Here is a 19,765-nt window from a genome sequence, read left to right as displayed (position 1 = left end):
GTGATAAATTACATCATAATAGGCTTTGCTGAATATATGATGGCTATGGTCAGTACTGCCTAACACTAAAAAACTGCATATATCATAAAAAAAGAGATTTAGGCCAAATATGTACAGCCTGTAAACTATAGGCTTTATTTATTTTTTATCTATTATTTTATTTATTGTGGCACTACGGTTGTGCTGATGCATTTGGCCCATTTCAACTTGCAAGGTCTTAATAATAATAGTAATAATGATAATAATATATAGAAACATGGAAAATTTCTTTTTTTGCTTATAAAGATTTTAAATTCTAAAATAATGCCTTAAGGCTGCGTGAAAAAGAGCAGTGGTGCAATATTAAACTATTTCAGAATAATCCACTGACCCAAAATGTCCAGCCGACAGTGATCCTGTGGTCATGCATACATTTCAAAGTTTGGTTTGTTTTGGTTAAAAAAATAGACATTCATACATTTGAATTTGCTGTCTTTAATAGTTATTAGAAATAAAGGGGCTTGATTTTAAAAATTGCGTAGCAAATATAAGGAAAATAAAATATGAGTTGTATATCTGGAAAATATCTTAAAGGACCCATATCCTACCTTTTTTTTTTTGTTTTTATTTTTTTAATTAAATTAAATTTGGCGGCACAGTGGTGCAGTGGGTAGTGCTGTCGCCTCACAGCAAGAATGGCCTGGGTTCGATTCCCGGCCAGGTCGTTTCTGGGTGGAGTTTGCCTGTTCTCCCCGTGTCTGCGTGGGTTTCCTCCGGGTACTCCGGTTTCCTCCCACAGTCCAAAAACATGCAGTCGGGCTGATTGGACATGCTAAAATTGCCCCTAGGTGTGAGTGTGTGTGTGTGATTGTGTATGTCTGTCTGTCTGCCCTGTGATGGACTGGCGACCTGTCCAGGGTGTATCCTGCCTTCCGCCCAATGACAGCTGGGATAGGCTCCAGCACCCCACCGTGACCCAGAAGGATAAGCGGTTTAGATGATGTATGTATGTATGTATGAAATCCACTCATGATATTTGTTTGTGTTTATTTACCAAAAACAGCCACAATTTATTTTTACCTGACAGTTTCTAACCTCCCTGTATCCCTTACAGAAAGGCTTTAAGACTGACATATGTACATTTTCTCTGTTCTGATTGGCTGGCCTTTATTGTTCATTGTACAAATTGCAGTCCAGTGTGAAACACTCTATAGACCACTGTAGTCATGCATCATTCTGTAGTCAGCGTTATGCTCATATTAGGAACTCCGGGTCTAAGCTCGATTTCTCTATGGCCAGAATGAATGGGGTTTTCGAAAAATCGCCTCTATCGCATCCTGTGTTTTGTCCTGTGTACATTTTTCTCCCAAAGTAAGTTCATGTTCCTCCGCTGTCAAGCAGAAATAGAGCAACCTGCTCATATCATGCCTTTCAACTCTTCATGAAGCTAAAGTCATTAAGCTGTGGGCTAAATAGGCGGATATATGTAAATGCATCAGTTTCTGTGACCAAACTGTGAATTCAAAACAGGCTGTTTTTGTTGTTTAGTTTCCACATCAAGGCTGTATAAAGACTGTATGAAGTATGATCACTGTTTCCACTACAACAAACTCTGTTATTTCCAAATAAATTTAGTTATTTCAAGTATCACAATGTTATGTTTTTGCCGTATTGCCCTTATTATCAAGCCTTGCATAATTAAAACAGTTTCAGGGCTTTCTCCTATACTACCAGTGATTTGGTTCACATGGGGCTCTTATCAAGTTCGGCAATTTGTGTAGACAGAGCCATGTTCTGAGTTAGTTCTTTGTCCACTGTCTGCTTTTTGATTTATTGTTTTGACTGGGAAATATTGCACAGGGAGTGCTGTATAATTATGAATGTGTCCAGTCAATATGTGCTACAAAACAGCAAAAGGCGCGGCGCATTTGTGTTTAATTTCAATGTTGTTCTTTGCAGTATTGACACTCTATTGAATTGCGGCTCTGTAATTTGCGAGAGCAAGTTGTGATTGATCGCAGTCTCTTGGCCCGTTAGCCCGATCATTGACGGATTAATGTAATGAAATTAATTATTGCGGGTGTAAATAGCTGCACAATCCAATCGACAATGAGAAGCTGTAGCAGACTGTGGTGTTTTCAGTCTTATTATCTTAATCAGCCACTGCTTTAAATGTGCTTTTTGTGTTTTGTGCTCAGGATGTGGTGAGAAAAACAGTCATGAGTTTCCATCATATTTCACATGGCAGGAAGGAACGTCTGCATGCCTGATTACTAGCAGAAATTTGCTGGGAGTACCAACCTGGGGGGCTGACATCGCTCAAGTGGCAGAGCCAAAACAGCTAATCTTCACTGTCGCAGTTTCAGCCTCTTACTTTCTCAGTTGCCTGAGAAATAAGCTCCTCCATTTTCCTGCTGCTGCTCTTCCACACTCTTGAATGTGGATATTTCATGGCAGATGGACATATCCTGTGGCTACTTTCTCACGGCCTGCTGATACATCTCAGCGCACTCGAAGGAACAGTTCAGTGAAACATGCCTGTTAGCGTTATGCAGATAGTACCCGTTTCCCACTCGCTTTCATTATACATTAGCATTTTTGGCTGAAATATTCATTTGTGTATGATGTGTTTGAGTATATTATTATTATATAAGTATATAAATGTATTCAGTGAGTTTGCCTGTTTGCGTTTACTGATCTAAAATTCGGAGGCAGTGTGCTTTTTTACATTGTCAACAACAAAAATGTCCTGATTTTGAAGGAAACCAAAGACAAACAGGGCCTACCTACAAAAGCAGCAAGTGGTTTTTATGAAATATAAAAAAAGATCCATGATTTGGTTTTTTTCTTTGTTTGTTTTTGTGTTTTGTAGGGTTTTTTGTGCCCTTTCTTTCTAAATATCATCACTTGTTCTTGGCAAGTTCAAAGGTAATGTAACTCTATTGGAACTATTTATACTACATAGAAAACATTCTCTGAGTGGACCGCTAAGCACTTTTGAAAGTCGCTCTGGATAAAAGCGTCTGCTAAATGTCATAAATGTAAACGTCGTTTTTCAAACCTGAAAGGACAAAACCATTTCTTTTTTGTTACTGAGGTTTAGATTAGGATTAGGCCTAGAAAATTCTTATTACATGCATGGTGTAATGCTGGGTTGTTGAATTAGACACTTGCGGATATAAAATAAACGGGGAGGTTTATTAGAAAAAGGACTGATACAAAAAAACAGGGTTAACACCAGACCAGGTCAAAATCCAGTAGCGAAAAACACAACACATGGGAGCAGGTGAAATCGTAGTCATAAACAAGTAAGGGGTCAATAGGGGGTAATCTGAAAGACAAAAAAAGAGAAACAAAGCAAGGTCAAACACGGGATAAGCAGTAAACAAGATCAGTATGCACTGATGGAACAAGGGCAATACTTCGCAGAGTAACAGTGAAACAGACAGGCTTAAATACACAGTTCTACAGGTGATGACATCAGTACGATCACCATGTGGCCATGAGGGACTGAGAAAACTGAATATCCAGAATTCATCATATTACAAAGGTGGACATCCAAATCTTAGGGCAGTTAACCTGACAAAAAAAATGTAAACAGACAATTACAGTAAATTATGTATCATATTTTTCACTTTTTGTTCAAGAAATCTTGAAATTTGAATAAAACATCCAAAAATGTAATTCAGTGAGTAGTTTGTAATATTTAAATCCACACTGTGTAAGTTAGTATTTTTTATTAAACAACTAGAATCATTAATATGGTAAATGATTCCTAACTTGTGAGCACCAATGTGTACATTATACACATGGAGCATATCTTTGCTGTCAGAACAAAGCCTTGTATCTCCAAAATGGCAACTTTTCAGTAGAAGAAGAAAAAAAACATTCTTAACTTGTGGTGGAAATTAAACGTTTTATTCAAAAAATAAATTTGGAGCATTTCTGTTTTCCATTCACCATCAGATTTTCACACAATATAAAGGGCAGCTAGGTTTTATAAAAAAAATTAAAAAAAAGACAAAAATGGAGGTATGAGGTTTTGTCACGACAGCAACGATATGTACGACGTCTTGTCTTGGTATATCATGCAAGGTGTAATGAAAAGAAAATGTGTGTGTTTTTTCTTTAGGACGTTGAAATTCGTACGAACGCAGCACTGTATCTCCCCCAGATCAGTGATCTGTTGAACAGAGTGCCCCGGCAGATGCTGCTGCTGCTGAAGACCAACGACCTGCTGCGGGGCATCGAGACCGTCCTGCAGACCCGCGCCAGCTCCAGCTCCTTCCTCAACATGTCCCGCTGCTGCACACACGCTATCGCCAGGTAACACACAAAACACACACGAACAGTCGCTAACATGTGACTGATTTTAATGTTTTTTGCATTAGTAGATGATAGAATTAAGAATCACAGCTAGATTACATCCGTCACAAGTTGGGCGATTTAAAAGTCAGAAAACGCCCCATCTGCTGCTTTAAGATGCACGAAAGGAAAACACGTTTCATAATCTGTGTTTCCTTTAATGTGTAGTCCATGTAATACGTCAGTCCTGATACGTTGCCTGGCTTCAGACCTTTCTCTAGCAAAGCATGCTTGCTAAACATATCGCTGTTGTCGGAGCAAAACCTCGAATCTCCAAATTGGTAACTTTACAGGAGAAGGACAAAACCTACTTTGCTTTTAATGTCAGTCAATGGAAGCAGATTTTTTTCCAAGTAATTTTGGGCCGTTTCTTTTGGTCCCTTCATCATGAAATTTACACGTAATGTAAAGAACAGCAGGCGTTTAAATTATGCCAAAAACTGGAAAACGGCAAAAATGGAGATACGGATAATGGAGATGTTCTGACAGCAGTGATATAAAGCAGTACTGTAGCGTCATATACGGAATGCCTTCCTTAAGAAACGTGAAATTTGGCTTAACTGACTGACATCGTGGTTCCACGAACTAAAAGAAAATTGTATATATATCCCAGCTTAATAATACAGACAGGATCAGTTGACTGTTTTTGTTAAAAATCACCATAGTAAGCTTTGGCTGTCTTCTTATTTTTATTAGTATTAAAATTCATGTCTAGGGGTTGCCAAATAATGGTATAATGCGCACAAAGCCTACTAGCCTGGCAGATTTTGTTATTTTCCTAGATGTAATTACACTTTTTAAAATTTTCCATGTACACACACACACACACACACACACACACACACACAATCTGCTCACATTACAGCATAGCAAGCACAAATAACACGTGACACTCGGCACACACTTCACACACAAAGCAAACACCTCATGCACGCATCACATGGAAAACGTGTGAAACACACAAAAAATGGCGCTAACACTGCACATATACTAAACTACACACACACGATATACAGTTGCAAAACAGATGTTTCACACTGATTTCTTTCGAAAACACACTTATCTCTCTCCACTCTTACACAGCTGCATAGTCGTGAACCCATCCCTGATTTATTTACTGGCATTATTATATAATGTTTTGGTTTATTCTGTGATCACCTGAGCACTCAACGTCGAACAGTGTCGAAGCAGTACGCTCATTTCACTCTAACACCATTTTGAATGTGAGGCTGATCCAGAATCAGACTGTACAGACAGAGCTTAGAGAAGGTGGAGTCATTTGAAAAATAAACATTTCTATTTCTTTACACAGCTATAAAGGTCAGGGATGTGCTCTGGTACCCGAGTACTTTGTCAACCATTCAAAGTGCCTGTATTTTGATACTTTTCAGATGTTCGTCATGTTTCATCACAGCAAGGCGGAGACAATAGACTGGCCAGCAGTTCAGTAAAACACAGGTTTTATGGTGTTTTTAACAGGACTGTAAAGTGATTTGCGAGTAAATAGTGCAGTGTGGCTGTCGGGCATCCCTCTGACCCTGCTTCCTCTATGGACTCGATCTCCCAGAACTCCCTGGGAGATCTCATGACTCTAGCACCACCACCGTCAACCAATCGTCATTCTTCCTCACCTGAGTACTGATAAGCCTCACCTGTTTCTTGTAATGATTGTTTGGTATAGACAGTATTTATGCCAGGGCTTTAGTTTAGCTAGTTGCGAGGTTTTGATTCTGTTACTAGAGCTACTGACCATTTATCACTGTGTGTCTTTTTGTATAACCCCTTTCTGGATCTTGTTTGCTTGGGTGTGTCTTTGTTATGCTTTGCTCTCTTGGTATCTGGTTCTTCCTGGATCTGACTTTAGCCCTGTTGATAACGATTGTGCCTTACGTACCAAACAGTAAAGCCTCATCTTCTTATTTTAACTGTATGCATCTGGCTAGATCTGGCACATTACAGTGGCATGGAGGCTAAAATATTTGTCTGAACCTGATGGCACTTGACTGCTCACGCTGGATTTAACATCATTGTCCAAATATATTCCAGGCTCAGATCAAGTTCAGATTTCACATTTGAGTTCTCGCAGCCTCCAGCTTTTAAGAGATTTTACTCTGGATTTCGCCTGCTTTAGTTTCGCTCCTTACTTCATTCTTGTTTTAAATCTGGCACCAGATTTTAGCACTGAGGTCCACAAGGGCCACACTTGTGAGAAAATACATGTGCAGGAGATAAACAGCAACACAATTCAGGAGACTACAGTTTAGTGGAGCCAAAAGGACGGCTAATTTGGTTGTAAAGTATTTTTGTGTTTTATGTTCAGTATCTTCTATGTGACATGTTCTATATAAAGAAATTTAGCATTGAACAGGTAACAGGCTAACATTTGGCAATATCAGCACCACACAGTGTGAGAACAGCATATTATGGGAAGTTTATCCAGACTGAAAATCTTTGGGATTTTGTTCAAAAATACTAAATAAATTTGTTAAAATTTGAGCAACTTAGTTTTGGACAGCTGATTATTTTATCATATTATTATTTTTTTATATTTGTCATCTAATGATAGCTATTATCACTACACAGCAATTTAACCACCTCTGTTATTCGAAATATCAGGTTTTGTTCAGCACTTTGGGATTTGATGCGCCAGATCAGGTCAGTTTGGGACATAATTTTGACTTTGTTTTGGCTCGAAACTTGATGCTGTGGGTCGAGTCAGGTTTCTGATTCCTGAGTTTTCTCAGGCTGTATTCTGGTTCAGACTAACATTTCAGGCCCGATTAAAGCTCCAGTTGTAATTTCAGTGGCTGCTCATCCTCTCGTGTGTGTGAGGGCCATCAGGGTTGGTTTGAGTGTGTGTGGAGCAGAGCACAGGTCCCAGTTGTCACGTCCACTCATCTCCATCACACACCTGTCCTCCACTGGCGCCATCACCCTCACCACATGATAACTAGCTCAAGAGAGACCCTGCAGAACAGCTCAGTACATGTGCACACTGAGTAGATGCCTGAAGGGATGACATGATACCATCATTTACCAGTATACCAGTATCAATACTGAAACTGTGAGTAGAAGAGGGCAGTGTACAACCGAACACATTCTGTTTTTTGCTAAATAATGTTAGAAATATTTGAGCAGGGTTAATATTTTTATGCAAGCAAACTACACATCTCTGCTAAAAATGAGCTTGTAAACTTTCCAGCACGTATCGTTTATAAACAATTCAGCCGGAAGTGAAATGAGTACAAATGTCACAACTTACCCCATAGGCGGAGTTAATTGTAACAGATGGAGGGGCTAGTCGTAGTGGTCTCTAAAAAAGTCTGATAAATTGATAAAAACACAAATAATCAATACAGTTCTGTGTTCTAATTGCGTAAAACCAGCTGAACATTTTAACCTAATTACATAAAAATCTATACCTCAGAATGAACATGAGTGAAAAGAGGTCGTCTCAAATGTGGCAAATTTATGTGGCAAAACTAGAAGAGCAAATATAAACATGATAGAAGTAAAATCTATTTCATTTCAAGAAAATTACCTGTATTGCAAGTTTTTGTACATGAAACGATAAAATAAAGTGTGTTAAATTTATACATGGGCTTCTCATATTGTTTACTTTGGGGGGGCTTTGTTGTAACACTGTCAAAATGAACCCCACTGTGTGGAGGCTGCACTTTAGCCTGGTTAGCTCTCACTGTATTTAAATTCTACAAAACAGTGATACAGCTGAGAGGGAGACTGAAATAGACTCGCTGTGAATTATACACACAACTCAGTATTCGCAAATACTTATGAAGGAAGTTATTTTTCTGGCACAAAAGAAAAGTCTTCAAGGTGAATCATAAGAAATATCTGTCCAGATGCTGTGAACATTCACAGGTGATGTTGCTATGTGGGAATACAGAATAAACAAAAGCACTTTCTACTTGAACCTGTTAAGCTACATAAAATAATTGTGTCATATTTCCCCCCTGCATTGTTCTCCCCTATCAGCTATATCCAATATTTTATAAATGTACTTTTATTATTTGATATGTTCTTACACATTATCAATCCCTTGTTCTGTATCAACTCGGCAACATTGTAAATGAGGGTCACCCTCAGTGTTCTCCGAGATTAAATAAAGGTTGATTGATTGATTAATTGATAGATTTTTTTCTTTAAGAATGACAAAAAATTTAACTACTTAAGTTAGTTATCTTAAAAAGTACCATACTCTCGCTGCTAAAACACTTTACTGCCCTACAGGAAGGAATACGTGGCTAACGCCATGGTTTACACAAAACTCCAGCTTGATGTTTAGACATGATGAAGACATGACGACTGTAATAAATTCACATTTCACATAAAACAGTAAATAAATCTCATCCTCTGAAGACACGTTCTTCATCAAGCTCTGACTAAGTTCTCTTTGGGAAACTCTTTCAGTGCACTCGTTATCAGATTTATCCACTCGTTACATGCAATTGCACATTTCCACCAGAGAGGTCTCTAAATCCCCAAAATTTACATAGTATAGCTTTACAGTAAAGGAATATTTTATGCTTACCTAGATACTCATTCTATTGTTAAGTGGCTACATGTGGCTTTATCATGTAACCTACTTCACTTTATGTTCTAGTGCGCTACAGGCTGTCCGACGGTACTTCAGGCTAGATTTGGTATATAATCAGATTGGATTTGTTCTTTTTTTCCCTCCTATACTGGATCCAGTATTTTGTGCTTGTAACAGCCCAGTACTGATACTTGTTATCGAATTTGGTGCCATCTATGTTTAAAAATACTTGGGCCAGCATTTTGAAGGCCTCGCCACTGAATGGTGTGATTACATTGTACTTTTCGTGGCAGTCAGCAGTGATCATATTGATTTATTCACACCATTTTAATGAAGAACTCTGTGATTGTGGGAGAAAATCATTGAGATTTGCAGGGGGGCGGATGATGACTGTAAGGAGGGGGCTTATGTCTGCTTGTGAAGGGTGCTGGAGCGCCACAGAAAGAAGGAGGCATCCAGACATGAAACTCAATGTCATCCGCCTCAGCGCCTCTTTATTAAACCCAAATGGCAGCAGAGAGCAGAATGCAGATCTAAAATCCATTACCAGTCTCTGAACATACAGTCATCGAGAGAGAGAGAGAGAGAGAGAGAGAGATAGAAGCACTCGAACATGGCAGGATTGTCACACTGATTTAGTTTGATGTGTGAGGTTTTGCAGCATCATTATTGCATTTACCAGTGTACGCTAGCTTTTGACCCCGTTACTGCAACCCGCACTTTTAATTGGAAAAAAACAGCCAAACATTTCACAAAGCGCCAGCCTCTCTTTAGATGCTTTATGAAGTAACTGGGGGATTATTTATCTTTGGCGGTCCCACTGCCCCTCATTCAAAGGGAATGGTATAAGTTTTCGGTACCACTTTAAAATACGACTATCCTTATAAAAGTACATGAATGGTTTCAAATGAGTTTATTAAAGGTTATTAATTAGGTCATAAAGGCCTCAAAATCATCAATAAGCAGTTACAACACAAACAAAAAGGGACAGCAGTGACCTATTGTTTGCCTAATAGTGAACCTTGATTCATGTATACTTTTAAACCTCAGATTTTGATGTTTACTGATCTTACTTTGTTCATTAAACTTAATCACATATTTCTATTCATCAGATAACACAGCTCACTTTTGCCCTTTAATTAATTAATGTGTTATAACTGCTTATTAATGATTTTTAAAGTGTTTATGACCCAACTAATAACCATTAACAAACTAAGTTTTAAACCATTCATAAGCGCTTTATAAGGGTAGTCTTATTTTAAAGTGGTACCAAGTTTTCACGGTCCTATCTTGTGCTGTTAAATATCATTTTCAGCCTGACTGTACTAATGGCTAATCTTGTCCCTGTGTTCACAGCTCTGTAGGCGTGCACCTGCTTTTGAAACTGTTAACTGACTGTAAAAGAATCTGAGCACACTCACTTTTCAGCCTCCTCTGAGTCTTTTAAGAACACAGTGTGAGAGTTCCTCTGCAGATACCTTCGCTATTTTCTTTATTTTTATACTGTTCTGTATTGACATTCATGCAACATCATATACCAGTGCTCTCCAGTCCTGGTCCTGGAGAGTTGCCTTCCTGTAGAGTTTAGCTCCAAGTTGTATCCAGTAAGCTGCCCCACCCCTTATTCCCCTCAGTGAACGTTTCCTCAGAGGTACAGCAGTGGTTTTAGGGTCCAATTGTGCACCCTGAATAAGTTTTTCCAGGTGAAAAGTACATATTTGTATCTTTTCATGACCTAATATTTTAAAACAGAACAATAAAATAAAAAGCCCGGAGACGAGACGGGGTGTGTGGAGTCAATACAATTTAGAAATTATAATTTCAATGGATTATGGTACAGTTATGTTCCCTGACTAAAGGTACTGAGATGGACCCGTGATGGTACCACCCCAGTCACAAGAGGGGCACTGCCCCAGAGACAGTTACATACCTTTATTTCTGAAAGTGTATGCAGTACTGTAAAAAGTTATAATGATAAATAAAGACAGTCCTGCAGCACACACATTTTACATGGCTAAATCTTTATTAAACCAGTGGTTTAAACAATCAAGGACATTTGTAGAAAAATAATTGAAAAGTTCTTCAATATCTATTAAAGATGCTTTTGTTTATTAACTAGTAAAACCTCCCTTATTTGCTTATCTGTGCATTTTTGGAAAGTCTTGCCTGACCATGTCAGTGTCACTGCTGTGCTGAGAATGTCCTGTGGTGGAGGGTTAGATAAATAAAGAGGTGTATCTAATAAACATGCAATGCAGTGTATTTATTAAATTCAGCTTTATTTGTATGTTCCCTGATATAGTCAGCCTCACTTTACCTGTATCTTTAACAAAGCCCAACGGAGAGAGAGATGTGGTGTGCTCTTTAGGTTAGAAGGTGAGCATTGTATGCCCTCAGGCAAAGCATTTAAGTGCACACTCCCACTACATCCATATAAAATCTGTACAAAAATCATTATCCTCAGGATTACATGGCAGTGTGAAATGTTTTTGTTAAACTATTGGCTCTCCGAATATTAAATGTACAACATATTTCGATTACACTATGCTGAAGAGCAGCATTAGAATAGCTACATGACACTGACAGCAAGTGTTATGACAACTGCTGTTTGTTGGAATAAGCCTTTATAAATGTCTAGATAGGTTTATATCAGTCATAATAAAATGCTTGCATAGGCATCATGTAGCCTTATGAATGCTGCCCTTCAGTAAAGTGTTGCTTATTTTTCTCTCATCCAAGATTTGCAAAATATGAATCCTTGCAATTTGCAGTCGGCGTGCTGATTTATCATAACCCTTGAGTGAATCGTGAGTGTGTTCACCAGGATTGGAAGCTTGCAGAACTAGAATGTCCAGACCCAAAAACGAAGGTCCAGTCTCAATCGAAAACTAGAAAATAAATAAAGAAAAGGGTCCCTTAATGTACGTGCTTGTCTTGTGACCTCAGCATTGTGTCGTACACCTCACTACGGTAGAGGGCTGTGAGTTACGGAGGGTGCACGATCGACGGACGGACACGGTCAGGCCGGGTTTGCGGAGTGTAATGAGGTGGTACAGTCCAGGAGAGGACAGTGGGCTTTCACTCGAGCTGTCACTCCGAACCCTCGGCTCTGAGCTCCGGACAGGCAGACAGGCTTCTCCCAGCATGCTCTTAATAATTCATCAGCCCCTCATGAGGCACGACTGCATCCTCCATGTCTGCGTATGAAATATTGAACATGGTTCATTCAAGCGTCGGCAAAGTTATGCAATCCTGCTCAGGGGTTGCCGGTAACCTAATCCACGGCCGCGCGTGATGAATATGCAGCATGTATGAATACGTGATATGATAAAGCAGAGCAGGGAGGGGGAGTATTGCTGTGTATTGCTGTATAACTCCGGCCCCTGCTGTTACCTCTCTCCGCTCATGTCATGTCAGCGAGCTCACATTGAAGCTGGAAGAAAAGATCCGGGGCAGTCTGACACTTCAAACCTGTCATCTTCATGCTGCATCATGTCACAGCACCAAAATCACCAAAACCACCAGGTTTCATTTCCAGCCCTCTTCTCTTCTCAGCAAAACAAACTCGCCCACGTTAATGTTTGCTTTTTTCCAGGCATATTTTCACTGTTATCTTTTCCCTCTTCTTGTTTTTTTATAGTTGGAGGAGAAAGTGTGAGATGATGAATGTGATTGTGTTTGCTGTTTGTCAGTTCAAAGCTGTTCGGCAGAGAGAGTATGTGATGCATTCTGGAGAGTCATTGTTTTCCCCTGAGGGCGTTTCTCTCTCTCTCTCAATCTCTCTCTCTCTCTCTCTCTCTCTCTCTCTCTCCCTCCTCTCTTTATATATCCATCTCTCTCTCTCTGACTCTGCTGAGAGAACACGGTTAATATTGTATGACCCACTGTCCCCTGTCTGATTTGCTTCACTTACAGCATGAGGCTCAAGTCAACATGGTCTGAATCATTTACAGTCAACTTACTTAATCTGCTGTAATCTCTTCCCCTCTTACTTTCCTCTTCCTTCTCTCTCCCCTTCACTCCTCCCTCTCTCTTGCATGCTTCTCTCTCTCTGTCTCTATCTCTCTCTTTCTCTCTCACTCTCTCTCCCCCACTATTTCTTTCTCTTTCTCTTTTATTTCTCTTTCTCTTCCCTTCATTCCTCTGTTTCTCTCTCACTCTCTCGCTCCCACACTATTTCTTTATCTTTCTCTTTTATTTCTCTTTCTCTTCCCTTCATTCCTCTGTTTCTCTGTCTCTCTCTCTCTCTCTCTCTCTCTCTGTGTCTGTCTCTGTCTTGTCTTTCTTGCTCTCTCTTTCCTTCATACTTGTCTCTCCCTTTTATCTTTCTTCTTTCTTTCTTTCTGTCTTTCTCTTTTTCTCTCTTTCTCTATCTCTTCATTTCACCCCCCCTCCATCTTTCACACACTCACATACACACACACACACACACACACACACTCACACACACTTAATTCAATATTTTAACATTTTCTTTACTTTTTTCATGGCAAAAAGTACATTTCTATTGTCATTGCATAAATCACATATACACATACAACGATGATAAAATGTGCTCAACAGTATCCAGACAGCCCTTCTAATGAGTAAACTCAGCTACCTGAGTTCACCAAGATCACCCACTGCTCATTCAGGTGAGCTCTTCCACATACAGCTTGTATAATCTCCATAGAAAACCATTGCTAATAGAATGGGATGCTTAGGAGCCTAAGGTCACCATGCCTAATTCCCAGCGTTGGCTACAGTGGTATAAAGCCCCCCGCATTGGGCTGTGGAGCAGTGGAACGGCATTCTCCGGAGTGATGGAGTTCCAGTCTGTACCTTCGGTGGTGTGTGATCCAGAACTGATCATCCAACATCAGTACCCGACCTCACTAATGCTCTTATGGCTGAATGCAATCAAATCCTCACAGCAATGTTCCAGCATCTAGTATAAAGCCTTCCCAGAAACTGGACATATAGATGTATGTACATGTACATATATAGCAAAATCATGTAACAATCTCTCTCTCTCTCTCTCTCTCTCTCTCTCTCTCTCTCTCTCTCTCTCTCTCAGTCATAAAAGAAGCAAGACCAAGTCGAGGACCAGGCGCCTGAAGATTTCTTTAGCGGAGACTGTTTCTCTATGGCAGATCGGCCTTTTTGAGCTCATGTTGTGGATCCGGAGCTCAGTGTTGGCCCGCTGGATCTGCTCCATGCTCAGCTTCTTGCCCTACACACACTGAGTGACCCAGACGAGGACCAGTCCACTGCCTGTCTGCCTCTCATACATACAGACTGTACCAGTAGCTTGGGTAAGGATGGATGGATGGAGAGATAATATTACAGGAGAACCGTTCTTCTACCATGTGATGTGGGGTCAACTGCTCATTGCTGTATATCATTCACAATAACTGTACGTCAGTAGTTTGAATGAGCATAATCAGTAGCTCAATGAGTTTTTACTGTGAATAACTGTGGTCACAACATAAAATGTAGTATATTTGATACAGATCATGAAGGGGGCAGCATAAGGATGACCAGATATGATGATTACAACATGGGGCATCTTCTTCTAGCATGTTTACTCTCATAGTGTCTGAGACGCACAAGATTTATAGTACTGTATGTGTGCTTATGTGCATTTTTTCAGGAGTGTCAAATAGTGTTTTTTTTGTGTGTGTGTGGTGTAAATGAGGACATAGATGTGGACACCCACTGACTTGTGGCAGGATCTGTGGGGGAAACACTTCCATTCACATTCCTTCATCCTTCTGTCTTCATTCTTCTTTCCACTGCACTGCCTTTTACAAACCACAGCACAGCAGTTTAAGCCCATCAGTGGGATCCTTCACACCTCAAAATAAAGGTGCCAAACAGGGCTCTTTGAAGCGATGCCACAGAAGAACGTCTTCTGTTTTCCTAAAGGCCATTTCAGTGGACGGTTCTTTAAATAACTGTGTTTTGAAAGTGGAAATGAACCTTTTCAAAAAGCCCATATCCTACATTTTTCTTTGAGGTCCACTTATAATGTTTGGGTGACTTTGTTTTGTACCACAAACAGCCATAATTAAATTACATGACCACATGACCATTTCCATCCTCTCTATATCCCTTAGAATTAAACAGGCTGGTTTTGTTACTGTCATTTTAAGAATGATATATGTAAATGAGCTCTGGTCTGATTGGCTGCCCTGTATTAGACTTCATTCAGAAAGCAGTCTGGGCTGAAACACTCCTTATAACTTCAGTGTGAATGGGCGGAGCAAAACTGCTGTAAGCTGAATAGGCAGATATTTGTTTATGTTTTTTTTTTTTCTGTGACATCACAGAAACAGTGAATTCAAAACAGGCTGTCTTTGCAGCATAGTTTTCATATATGGACTGGGGAGTGAAATCGTATGTTTTGGAACTTTAACAGTGTTTACATCCCACATTAAACTCTTTTATTTAAAAAAAAAGTGAGGATTTGTTCCCAAGATATGTTCCTTATGAAGTTTAAAGTAATATAAAAGCTCTAAACGTTCTTCAAAATGAATGTTTCTGAATGGATCTTGGTTGGCACTAGGAAAAACATTTAATTAGTTAGGACCTTTACATTATGTGGAGGTTCTTTTAACTTTACAAAAGGAACATCTCATGTACAAACCGTCCATCGGAAGAGCCTTTTGATGGTTGGTTCTACCGTTCTTTAGGGAAGCAGATGTGGTTTCTCTATGGCATCGCTGTGAAGACCCTTTCGGCCATTTTTAAGAGTGATATTATAATATCATTACTTTCTCTTATTTAATTAAATGTTCAATTACGGTTTGATATGTTACTTGTTGTTTTATGTAATATTCTGCGCAGTATTGCCTCCTTCAGGTTCATAAGTTTGTATTTTTGTATCTACTTTGTGTATTTTTGTGTTTTTGTCCAACAGTGTTCTCTAACTACAATACCCAGCATGCATTCACAAATACATCATAAAACTACTGGGAAATCCTAAGTGCTTGCATAGCCACTGATGTAGAGGCTAATGAATACGGATGGAATGTATTCATGGCTTCCAAGCAGTAATGTTAACTATCAGGCTTCCTTCTGTTTTGGCCAGCTAGTAGGGAAAAAGCAACTCACCCTCATGTGTCTGCTGGAAAGTACTTGTAGTTTTCAAAGGTTTTTCCAACCTTCAAGGAACATCTTCAGTAGGGTGTTTAAACTGGAATATCTCACTGTGGAGACTACTGTAGGAGCTAAGTAGATGTTTTCCAAAATATGTAGTAATTGTTCTTATTTTGGTCAGAATATCCCTTTAATAAATCAATATTGAGATTGGATTTTTCTCCCTGAATCAACCTAGTATTGTTTTAGTTTGGTAGTTTTAATTGTTTTTTCTTCCTTTTCTTGTTTTCCTATTTTATCCTATTAATTGCTTCAGCTTCAGGATTGCTAATTGCTTCAGGATGTCACTGAGAGATTTCACTTATACTAAGTGTCATTGTGGGAATAAATGGGGAAAAAAAAACTGAACAGTCTTTCTGAAGCAGACTATATTTCTTTTTGCTGACTACAATGGAATTGATCTAGATTGCCACTGGTCAGAAGATTTTTTTTTTTTCTGAGATGTTAAAGTCATCACAACTTATAGCTCTGACCCCAGGGCAGCTCTGAATCCATTGAACTCACTTGATGCTTTTGTGGTGCTGATGAGCCTCCTCAGGTAAGATCACCCCAGCAGGTCCTCTCGGTGAGGGAACTGCCTTGTCGTTGAGGAAGGCCCAGAGGCAACAGCAGGCAGAAAGGGAATCCAGTGAGGCTGCAAATCCTCCAGAGCAGAGAGCAGAGAGCTAGCTCCTGGCAGCCAGGCCCTCTGTGATGGACACTGTTATCAATCTACTCAACAGGTTCCACCACCAAATGGCTTTCCATACAGGCAGAGTGCCGTGTTCGGCCAGCAAGCCGAAATGAAATTGCTGAATCCCAGCTTCACGCTCCACAATAATGTGCCATTTACTGCTTCCACAGTTAATCCTGTCAGGAGCAAATCTCAGCCAGTGCATTTCCAGGATACGCAAGGGCCAGTAATTAATATTTTTTTTTGTATGGATGGGATGCACTCAAACTGCATAATTGCATAAGTGCGTTATTTGTCTTCCCTTGATATGGACTGTTTACACATATTGTATTTTTAATAGCATGCTATTTATGTATGGTGCCATTTCCAGGTGTTGTCGTGGTTGGAGTATTGTCACGCTGAGTTAGAAGAGGACACAAGCCGCTCCCTTTCTTATCGCTCCCAACCCATTTCTTAATTAGACTGGACCTTTGTAAGCAGACTCAGTCCCGGCTCTGGGCCAATGTCTGGCCAGAATGAAAAACCCATCCATCTTGATCAAAAAGCTGAGGCTGGCGCTGCCAAATGTAATCATCTAGGTAATAGGCCTGTGGGCTCAGTAGATAGGGGGCAATGTGAACACAGCCACGCTTTAAGGACATTCTCTCCTCTTAGTTTACCTTTGACCAGGTGAGCGAAAGTCCAATAGCATACACCTCACTTAGGGCTGGGCAGTATACATAAAATTCAGTATTACAAGATTTGTTCAAATATACACTGTATGCCCAAAATACGTGGACACCCATCCTAATTATTGAGTTCAGGTGTTCACCCATTGCTCAGGTGTATATAATCAAACTCATATCTATGCAATCTCCATAGACAAACATTGGCATGCGTTGTACTGATGAGCTCAGTGACTTTAAATGTGGCACTGTCAAAGGACACCACCTTTGCCACAAGTCAGTTTGTGGAATTTCTGCCCTGCTAGGTCTGCCCCAGTCAACTGTAAGTGCTGTTAAGGTGAAAGGGAAGTGTAGAGGAGAAACAATGTTAGTGCTAAAGCACATAAAGACAGACAATTATATGCTTCCAACATTGTGCCAACAGTTTGCTGAAGGCCCTTTCCTGTTCCAACATGACTGTGCCCCTGTGTTCAAAACAAGCAACATAAAGACATGGTTTCACAAGTTTGGTGTGGAGGAATGCAAGTGACCTGCACAGATCCCTGACCTCAACCCCACTGAACACCTTTGGGATGAATTGGAACACTCATTGCGAGTCCAGCCTTTTTTGACCAAATGGGCACAACGTCCCGCAGACACACTCCAAAATCTTGTGGAAAGCCATCCCAGAAGAGTGGAGGCTGTTATAGCCAACTCCATTTTAATGTCCATGCTTCTGCAAAAGAGATGTCCAACACGGTGTGATGGTCAGATGTCCACATACTTTTGGTATCACAAAATCAGATGATGAAGTTTAAATGAATAGAATTACTTAAATAGCTTGTTTTCATTGAACTTGTCTTGTTCTGTTCTGTTTCTGTTAAAATTACACCAAAGGGAATCTTACACAGTATTGTAAACCAGACAGATCTACTGTTTGATCAGTTATGAGCTGTTCTTTTAACCCTCTATTGCACAATGTTGCCTCAGGGCAACAAACTCATTTTCCTCAATTAGCAATAACATTATATATTTAAAGAAAACCATAGGGTTAACAATAAAGAGAAGCGTTTGATTAAGTCCTTAAAAAGCATGTACTTGGTCATACTGTCTCTTACTGGGCACTTTTGAACCTTTTTTAACATTCAGTATCAATTGTTTTTTGTTATGAGAATTTGCAGTTTGTTGCCTAGGAGCAACATTATGCCACAGTGGAATTGATTTAGCCAGTCACAAACCAGGTCTCACTACTTCAGGGAACACGACTGTATATCATTTAATCTCCTTGTCACACAATGTTGCCTTGAGGCAACATACTCTAAAAGAATCCCTGCACACATTATTATTTTTTAAAATGTTTTTGAATATAGTAATCAGGTCTATTTTATGCAAGAAAAGTGAATCGATTTTTTTTTAATTGCTCTTATAATACATGCTGTAGAGAGTTAAAGAACCTACAATGCAGTTTTTCTTAGGGGTAGGTAATATAATTGTTTTCATTATCATCATGATAAATTATATCACATTACATCACAGTAAGCTTTTCTGGGCATATCATGAATGAATATATATGATGATATATATGAATATATATCATCAGTATTTGAAGGAAACTGACCAACTGCATGTTTCATTACAGATCAAGCATAATTAGTCCGGCTTAGTGGATTAGTGCAGTGCAGTATACTTATTGTGTATCGTAAAATTATATTAAAGTATCGTATGGTATGTTATATATTAATGTTATATTATATCACCCATTCCCTGTTTTTGCTACCCCTCAATACCTCCAAAATTAAAAATCAGTATTATTGTGTGACATCAATACAAATACGGAAAATATACCACCCAGCACAAGCATCAACTGCACCAGAGTCTGGTTTCTGTAGCATGTAGGATGTAGTAGTCTATCTGGAAGATAATCCTATCTCAACATGTCTCCTGTTACTGTAGGTACGAGATGCTGATGTATTTAGTTGTAAAGAGCACGTGTGCTACATATCATCTGGCCAGCTGCGCTTATCAGGAGCATTATCTCAGGCTTTAGCCGAAGGAAGAGAAAATGCTGGGGGAGTAAATTAAATGCCACAATCAATTGCCCCACATAGCAGAGCTTAATCTCTTCCCTTCAGCTGAATTGAGTGGAAATACACTTTTGGGCCATTACCTGATGCTGCAGCTGGCTTCAGCAAACACTGGAAATCTGCTGCGTTTTCATTCGGCATGAAAGGTGCTCATCATCTCCATTATCAGTGTATGGCTCCTCCATGCAGTGCTGTGCTACCAAGGAAACACTTTACATAAAGCAGCTTCCTTGTGTCAGTTTTAACCACACATCTCAAAATTGTCAGAGTTGTCAAAAATTCTTCAATCTTGGATCAGCTAAAGCTAAAGCTAAAGCGTTTT

General features: G+C 39.5%; 1 protein-coding gene across 1 annotated transcript in view; it reads left to right on the top strand.

The window, feature by feature from the left end:
* The window catches only part of adck1 (aarF domain containing kinase 1), a 222,125-nt gene extending 207,044 nt beyond the window's left edge, over window positions 1-15,081 (top strand). Inside the window, exons 10-11 of the mRNA XM_036593171.1 lie at window positions 4,112-4,305; window positions 13,959-15,081. Of these exons, the coding sequence (XP_036449064.1) occupies window positions 4,112-4,305; window positions 13,959-14,127 (363 nt within the window). The 3' untranslated portion in view covers window positions 14,128-15,081. The remainder of the gene's footprint in view (window positions 1-4,111; window positions 4,306-13,958) is intronic.
* Window positions 15,082-19,765: the final 4,684 nt, after the last annotated feature.

Source organism: Colossoma macropomum, unplaced genomic scaffold, assembly GCF_904425465.1.
Source record: "Colossoma macropomum unplaced genomic scaffold, Colossoma_macropomum, whole genome shotgun sequence".
Taxonomy (NCBI): domain Eukaryota; kingdom Metazoa; phylum Chordata; class Actinopteri; order Characiformes; family Serrasalmidae; genus Colossoma; species Colossoma macropomum.
This window is presented reverse-complemented; position numbering and strand designations above follow the sequence as displayed.